Raw genomic sequence first — 8,813 nt, 5'->3', positions numbered from 1 at the left:
ATTTAAGTCCAAAATGATTATGAAAAAAAAATGCTTGACTTAAGTAACATTTGTCTAGGGGTCAAATCATAGTACAAACAATAATATACCTCTTACTTTAATGCAAGCTAAATCTATAAGACAAACATATTTACGTATAATAAATCTGATGTGTCGGTCTATTATGTTTATTGTTCTGCAGATAGAATTCGAATCTTTGTCATTGCAGTGAACATTTTTCTTCCCAAAAGAGGCTTCAAGTGGTTTCATGTCACGTGGTTTTACGCCACTCCTAGTTGAACTTTACTTTGGAACTAACCCTAAAACAAATAATTGCACATTAAACAACCGCATAACTTAAAAGTCTTAAGAAGACTTCATGCAAGCAATGCAAAATGACCAGTCAGGGCAGAAAAGTTGAACTCTTGCTCATGTTGCATATTTTATCCGACTGCCTGTGCCCATTTTTTTTTTTTTTTAGTTTTATTTTATTTACCATATTGGGTCGCTCCACTGAGCAGGCATTGCTGTCACACTTGCACGCAGGGCCGAAACGGAATGGTTGCAAGCATTAAAAATCCACACTGATTAAGGCACAGAGTCGTTATTTTAAACAGATGCACAACTTTATTTCCACTTTTTCAAGGAGTTGTTTCACAGCAAAGTGACACCCTCTCACCATTTTTGTCATACCCATATAAAAATGCAAACACAGAGCAAAATATACATATTAGAGGCTGGCATACAGGAATGGCATTATCACAGTCCAAAGACAGAAGTGCATGAAAAATCAGCATTTAATAAACGTACACTCCAATCAATATATTAGGTACCCCTCGAAGGGCCAATCGAAGTTAATGTAAACTTTCAACGATGCCAGCCTACAAAAGAATCTCGGAGTGGAGGATTCATCTCGACATATTGAATAAATTGACGGAATGTGTCCACAGTGGATGAAAATTAAGCAGGACGGCAGACGGAAATCACTAAAGTTCACCATGCCAAAGTGCAAACGTAACGCTGCTGGCTCCTCAAGTTGCTGTCGCAGTCGTTACCGTCGTTGCCGCAGCAGCATTCAAAACAAACAAATGCTCATTTTTCGTGCATCCAAACCACTGAAATAAATAGTTGCTAGTGTTTTGATTGGACCTCTTTGCTGAAAATGAATCAGCAGACTTTGAGCAAACGTTTGCAATTTGCTCTCCGATTTGCTGTTTTTGTTTGTAGGCCAAAGCCCTGCCCAAAATAAAAGTAGTGCTTTGGTGCTCTCCTGTGGCATCTTGGCGCCTGGGAACTATGTTGAAGTGCAAGTAAGAGCTTCATTGAGTCAATATGTAGAGAAGTCTAAAACAAAAGTAGTGCTTTGCCACCATAGTGATATTAAGGTTAGTTATAATTTTTTATTTAAATTATTTTATTAATTTCATTATTATTTATAATAGTTGTGACTTTTTTCCCTTTCAGTGAACAAATAGTCCCTATATGAAAAAAATACAGTAATACTGAAACTAATGAAAAAATGAAACTAAAGGGGTGCATTAAACAATAAACACTAATGAAGCTGCTCTAAAGAGTCATTAAATGTAATTGAGGAAAAATTTTAATTCGAAACAAAATAAAAACTAACACATTACTGTTAAGCACTACTTTTGTATGAGACAGACCTTTGCAAGTGTTTGACTCTCCACTGTAATTTCCTTCTCGAATAATCTTTACTACTTTCATCCAAATGAAGCTCCTCAACACGTTTCATTCCCAAGAGACCCCCAGATGGCGCTAAAGCAACACTTTTCGGTCAGGCCCAAGAATTGAACTGGCGCAAGCCGAACTGCAAGTATGTGGTTGGTTTCATTGGCTGGAAAAAGTGAAAAGTTCAGCGAAAAGCCTCAAGTCCACCTCATGGTCATACAATCAAAGTTCCTCCTTGGCAGTAGATGTTCACACAACTTGTTTCTTCTTTAGCAGCAGAGTCCAACACGCACACGGTATAAACACACACATCAGATGGTTCGTGGCTTGGATGTAATTCTTTGAAGTAGCCGTATTCCTCCATGCGTCACAGGGAAGGCTTTGGGGTTCGGGACCATCAGCATTTCGGGGTCAGTCGGGCTTTGCCGAGCTTGACCTCAATACTTAAAAGCTTAAATCCGGCAACCTTCTAACGCAGCCGATGGCCGAGGGGTTCTTAACACTGAATGCACAGTGATCCTCTTAAAAACGAGACGGGCGGTTGGCGAAGAACGTCAACAAACTTTTATGGGCCAGAAATTCCGTTAAAGCCGGCTTACAAGGACCCGGGTTAATTATTTTGGCATTTCCACACACAACAAATCAAATACCCTGTTTTATGTGATTTTTTTGAATCTCTAAAAAGTCTCATACGTGATGTCATTCCACTGACCTTTTCTAACTTCTCCGTCTTAGGGCTTGTCGGCAGGAAGTGCCACCATGGGGACCTTTTCCGTAGGGGACATGGGCGAAGGTTCTTTGCTCCCGGGCAGATCCACGACCGCCGCTTCGGGCACGGGGGAGCCGGAGGATTTGGCGGCGCTGGCGGCGAATGCTTGAGCGATGTCGTCAAAGGTCCTTCCTTTGGTCTCAGGCACTCGCAGGAAAGTGAAGATGAAGAAGATGATGAGCAAGACCATGAAGATGATGAACACGTAAGGCCCGCAGAGTTCCTGAGGAAGAATTTGGGTCAGTTCGTGCGGTCGGTCTCAAAGTGTGGTCCACAGGCACCTTCTTGTGGTATGCGAACAATCGATTATGTGCAGTTTGGTTGTATTTCACTTTTGGTCCAATAAAAGCATCCTGAACTCGTACATACCTCCAGTTTGGGGAACCCGAGGCCCACCAGGAAGTTGGCGGTCCAGTTGGACAACCCGGAGACGGCCATGGCGGCGGGTCGAGGGCCTTGGGAGAAGAGCTCGGCCACGATGAACCAGGGGATGGGACCGGGACCCATCTCAAAACTGGCCACGAAGGCGAACACGGCCACGATAGCCAAGTAGCTCAGAGACGGGGTCGTTTTCTGATCGGACGAACAGAAAAATGACGTCAATAGTAATTATGAACATCACAAAACTTTAAGGGTTCTGTCATACATAAAATAATCTGGTTATTTTTATTATTATTTTTTTAGCGTGGGCTCCAGCTTCCTTGTGACACCTGAACATGTCAAGCCGATTTGAAAACTGATGGACACGCCCACTTGTCACTCACCACAAGCGAAAGGGAGATGGTCATGACCAGGGCAGAAACGGCCATTCCGCCGAGTCCTATTAGGTGTAAGGTCCTTCGGCCTGCCTTCTCAACCAGGAAGAGCTGCGACAAACACCAAAGATTGCACAATAAAAATCCAACGGACTACAGTGAAAGATCGACAAGCTTGCAGTTTGCCACTCACGGAAACGACGGTGAACACGGTGTTGACTACCCCGGCACCAATGGTGGCGTAGATGGGTTGCGTTACACCAGCCGTGGCAAAGATGCCCGTCGAGTAGTAGAAGACCTACAAAAAAATGTCAGTACACCATCATGACTTCATCTCAGCATCCCTCAATAAGCGCACTCACGGCGTTGATGCCCGACAACTGCTGCGAGAGCTGCAGGACGATGGCAATGATGATGGGCTGGCGGTAGTTGTGCGAGCGGAAGAGCTCCAAGATGGTGGCTTTTTTCTCCATGGCCATCTTCATCCCTTCCTCCCTCATCTCGTCCATGTCCTCGCTCACGTCCTGGCGGCCGCGCAGGCGCACCAGCGCTGCAAGGGAGTAAATAAAATTAAGAACGAGAAGCCGAGGTGAGAGTCGGCGGCATGCGTTTGTGGGTCAGGACCTTTCCGGGCTTCCTCTTCCTGTTTGAGAACGATGAGAAGGTAACGGGGGCTCTCAGGGCAGAAGGGCAACATGATGCTCTGGAGGATGGCAGGCAGGACGGTCAAGGCCAGGAGGATGGGCCAGAGTCTGTCAGAGCCCAGAAGAAACTCCAATCCAAAGATCTAAATATTGATCAATACAAATACAATATTAATATATTTATATATTTTATATTTCTAATTGCGTTCCGTCCTCATACCTGCGCCACCAGGATGCCGATGACCACGCCCAGCTGGTTCAGGGTGCCGAAGGCCCCTCGGAGGGCGGTTGGGGCGATCTCCCCCACGTACATGGGCGTCAGTCCCGTGCACAGGCCACAGAAGACACCGATGATCAAGCGTCCGATGATGATCATCTCAAAAGAGCGACTCAGGCTGGACAGTCCCATGAGGCCCCCGCCCAGCACAGCCAGAACGTTGGCCAGCAGCATGGACTTCCTCCTGCCAGGGCGAACAGGACATTTCAACAGGGACATTTTGGGACGAACACCTGAGCAGGGTCTTGACTTACTCACCTGCCAAACTTGTTGACCATGGCCCCCACACTGAAGGAGCCAAACATACCCCCCACACTAAAGATGGCCACGGCAAAACTCCACACTATGGTGGTGACACCGGGAGTGAAGGGCTCATCGAAGCGCTCCAGAGAAACGTTTTGGAAGAAGCGGCGCAGTTTCTATTGTAGTCATTAAAAAAATGAAATAAACAATGAGATGTTGCCATTCAACTTTCAGAGCATTTTGTGTCCATCCACAAGGGGGCACCATAATAATACTACAGGTCAAAAGGTCAAAACAACTCGCACAGCGCACACGTCATGGCATAAAATATTTTCATCGAAACAATTTTTTACTGGGAATACCACTGACGAGTCAGCAATAATGACAAACTAAGGTTTTTGTCATCACTTGTTGCAATATTTTGGAATGACTGTTCTCCCACGAGTCACACCTTAAACAGCTTTAATATGATCTTTGCCGTAATGTGAAACTGCAATGCACATTTCTTTGCATAAATAGTGTACTTAGACAAATTGTATGATTAGCAACGCCTGCCAGTGAGTTACACTTAAAGGAAGAGTGCCATATAGAGATAAAGCATGCTTTATTATTTTCATGTCATCAAATATCTGCTCTGTGGATTACCGTATTTTCCGGACTACAAGGCGCACCGGACTGTAAGGCGCACCGTCAATAAATGGCCCATTTTAAAACTTTGTCCATATATGAGGCCCACCGGACTATAATTAATGCAATCACAATATAATAACTCGAAATAGTGAAAACAATAACAATATGTCAACAATGTTAATGTCACACAACACACAAAATAAACATGTAAAGCTTACTTTAATAAGTACAAAAGAAAACAGTCAGATAGATCAGTAAACTTTAAGAGTTAAAGTTAAAGATTAAAATAATAACAAATTAACAATTTTATGAAAGTTGAATGAATTTTTTATTAGATGTATTAAGTTTGTTTTATTGTTGTTATTGTTGTATGAATAAGAAGGGTGATATTGGTGTTTGTGACTGCAGTAAACAGGCCAGGTTGCATCATGTCAGATTTTTAATCCAAATCAAATCATTCTCCATTTTATTTTTACTTCAACTTCAGACGCAACAAATTACTTTATAATCACAAAATAATGATCCATAGTCTTTTTGATTCATGATCCATAGTCTTCAGCGGGCCACTTATGATTGATTTTATGACACAATGCTTCGGGCCAGTTTAAATTTAGATTCTGGCCCGCGGGCCAAATGCGGCCCACGGGCCGGACTTTGCTCCATATATAAGGCGCGCCTGACTATAAGGCGCACTGTCGGCTTTTGAGAAAATCTGAGCTTTTTAGGTGCGCCTTATAGTCCGGAAAATACGGTACTTGATTTTGCATGTGGCGCGCGCACACGTTGACACACACACACACCTGCTCTGGTGCATTGATGACCCCAGTGTTGTAACCGAACTGCAGCGAACCGATGACAGCAGTGGCCACGCAGTACAGCAGGTACAATGTGACTTTCTTCTGCTTGGGCTGTTTTGTGGAGGCGAGAGAAAAAGGACGAGATGAGAACAACACGAGGGTGAATTTTCGACAAATCAAGTACTCTCTTTGAACAGCGTTCCTGCCTTTTGACAAAGCTCTTGTTGTTTATGGACACACCAGCCGTCACGAACGCACAATGAGCCTTTTGCACATCTCGGCTCTCACTGGTGGTTTTCAACCGCAGCACTCGCTGTGCAACTGGCAAGTCGAGCACTTGCAGCGACACGCTTTTGTTACCCAACTGTCAAGCAATGTGAAAATTACGCCTTTAAAATCCGGGGAGTGGTCGTGACGTTTATCCGTCCGAGAATCACACTCCATTTCTAAAGGAGTGTTACATAATCCAAAAAATCTAAACGGTCACTTATAACATGTGGGAACTCGTATGAAGAATCCATCCATCTGGTTCTGCAGCACTTGCCCTTTTTTGGGGTCGCCAGGTTGAGGAAGTGGAGACTAGCCCAGCTGACATTGGGCGAGAGGCGGGGCAAAAATCGCTGTGACCCGAATGGGTAGATTTGTTACTTTTGCTCATTTAGTGCTTGTTTCTGAAAATGGGAATTTCAAAACTACTGTACATTACTGGGCCCACTCATTTTTTCCCGCATCGCACATGACAGCAAAATAAACTAAAATAAACTAAAGAAAGGCACCAAAGCATAAAATAATGACACTTTTTGGTGTTTTGTATGTATTTGGACACCCGTGCAAGCGATTTCAAAATGTGAAGTAAGCTTGAGGTTGACGTAACTGTGCAACAGGTTACAAAAGAAAAACCACTGCAATTTGAGTAGTACTTTCAGTTGGACAGACCATTAGGTACAGCGAAAGGATCGTGATGAGGGTTCTTAATAATTTGGATGCAGTGCAAACGACCTCTCTGAGAAAGATGATGGTGCAGGTGTACCTAATGTTGTGTCTGTGACCGGTCATTGTCGTTGTCTTCCGCACGCGCTTGCTCTCCCGACGTGCATTTAAACACTGAGGCATCGCGCTCAAGTTGAAACTTGCTCCTGCTCTCTCGCTCTTAGTCACGTCCCCAAAATGCTTCATTCTCATCCTCCTCGTACCAGAAAGGAAAATTACAGAAGTGCCAGCCTGTGACTTAATGAAGTTCAGGTTTTTTTTTTTTTTTAAATTCAAATACAAGCCACTTAAAACGGAGTCCTAACTAGTGGCAACTGAGACTGAAAGTGTACAGACAGGAGTGGAAACTTTTAGCAGGTTTACAGTAAAAAAAAAAAAAAAATACAAATTGCATTGATAGAATACAAGTAAGCCAAATTTTTACCTTGTCATCTTCCATGCGCTCCATCTTGCCTCTTTTTACACAAATCGATCTGTTTTGAATAACACACCTCTCAGCGCAAACAGCTGTGAATCCTGAAAGCAAATATATAAATAAGGAGCAGAATTATTTCAGCAGAGCGAGAACGCACCGATGAGAGCTACAGGTACCAACAAGTTACATACCTGATGAACGGGGACGGTGCCAACCTGTTTTGGGTCCAGAAAAATGAAGATGGTCTGCTCTCACTCACAACAGCAGCGGCAGACGAGAAAAACGCCTCCTTCTCCTCCTCCTCCTCCCTCGACTTCTCATCGTACCCCCCCCCCCCCTGCTACAACAGTCTCTTTCAATACAACTGCTTCTGAATTATTTCAGTCAACTTTTAAAGAAAATATATCAAAGTGCGTGGGAAAATCAGTATTGGGTCAATACAGGCCTTATTCTGAGGTATTGGGTACTCGTGGAGGTTGATGATACCAGCCACTGATACTTGAGGGGGGGAAAAAAAAATCTGGCATAGAGTAAGCCCTCTTCGACAGTAGTAGTAAGAGTTTTGAGAACATCCTGCTTGGTGCAATTTGTCAATAGTGAAGCGTCAACTTGGTCTCAAAACAAAACAAACCAGGAAATGCATTGTACCAAACGAGGTTACAATTTGGTCATTCAGCGTCTTGTTCACGGCTTTTTGTGAGTCATTTATTTTGGATGCTGTTTATTTTCAAACAAGATGAAGCCAAATTACAAGATGGCCACTAAAACCTTTCTAACATTTTAAGGATGTTGATAAAAGTAACTTGTTGTATCTTTTATCACTCAACCACACAACGTTCTTGAAATGTGGGGCAGCGTTGCAATATCTAGCACAGAGTGTTTCTTACAATCAGATCTCACCACTATCAAGGCTTTGGGTAGCAAAATTTGGGAACAGCAGAAGGAATTCTCAAGTCACCAAAACTATTTTGTCTGGCAATTTACAGACATGGGCCTTCAAAATAAAAGTTAATTTAAAACCTTTTCTCAGCTAAAAACCGCCATTTAAACAGGAGTGTGTAGACTTTTTCAATCCACTGTATTCGCTTCTATGAGAACTGTTACAGTGTGTGACACATCGACTTATACGAATATGAAAGTGTGTACTTTCCCCAATCACTGTGACCTCACTTATACAAGAAGAAGGCGAAGAAGAGAACGGAGAAGGAGGACGGGCCTGAGGTGGAGGACAAACACTGCCGGTGAAAAGAGGCTCTGTGGCGGCTGCCCACCGAAACGCTGGCACAAAGGTCAACGTGCACATGCCTGAGATACAAAGCCCGGTCACGCAGAGACCATGAGACCGACTCAGTGGGTGGCAAACAATCACAAGCCACCCGCCACCGCACCCCTCCTTCCCCTAATACTTCAATTCTAATCTTATAGCCCACCTAAATCTCAGCCTGGAATTTGAAAGCCTCCACAAAATGCCAAACGATTTGCTAAGATTTGATTATTATTGACAGGATCAACTTTCATGATCTAAAGAGAGTTGAGAGCTGCTGTTTACAAATAGAATTGAGGAAAAAAACGATTGAATTTAGCCATGAAAATGTCTTTTTTTTTTAGTTCGTTTCGATTATATA

General features: G+C 43.5%; 1 protein-coding gene across 1 annotated transcript; it reads right to left on the bottom strand.

Moving 5' to 3' along the window:
- Positions 1 to 583: 583 nt before the first annotated feature.
- Positions 584 to 7,517, bottom strand: slc2a3b (solute carrier family 2 member 3b). Its single transcript, XM_088386661.1, has 11 exons — positions 7,380 to 7,517; positions 7,198 to 7,289; positions 5,787 to 5,894; positions 4,372 to 4,532; positions 4,057 to 4,297; positions 3,817 to 3,979; positions 3,555 to 3,742; positions 3,386 to 3,490; positions 3,202 to 3,303; positions 2,807 to 3,010; positions 584 to 2,660 (listed from the first exon to the last, which is right to left on the bottom strand). The coding sequence occupies exons 2-11, from the start codon at positions 7,219 to 7,221 to the stop codon at positions 2,400 to 2,402; spliced, it is 1,557 nt and encodes a 518-aa protein (XP_088242787.1). The 5' UTR covers positions 7,222 to 7,289; positions 7,380 to 7,517; the 3' UTR covers positions 584 to 2,399.
- Positions 7,518 to 8,813: the final 1,296 nt, after the last annotated feature.

Source organism: Syngnathus floridae, chromosome 10 (genome assembly GCF_059516105.1).
Source record: "Syngnathus floridae isolate MCC-2025c chromosome 10, RoL_Sflo_1.0, whole genome shotgun sequence".
Classification (NCBI taxonomy): domain Eukaryota; kingdom Metazoa; phylum Chordata; class Actinopteri; order Syngnathiformes; family Syngnathidae; genus Syngnathus; species Syngnathus floridae.
Note: the sequence above shows the minus strand (reverse complement) of the source record. Positions and strands in the feature narration are given on the sequence as shown.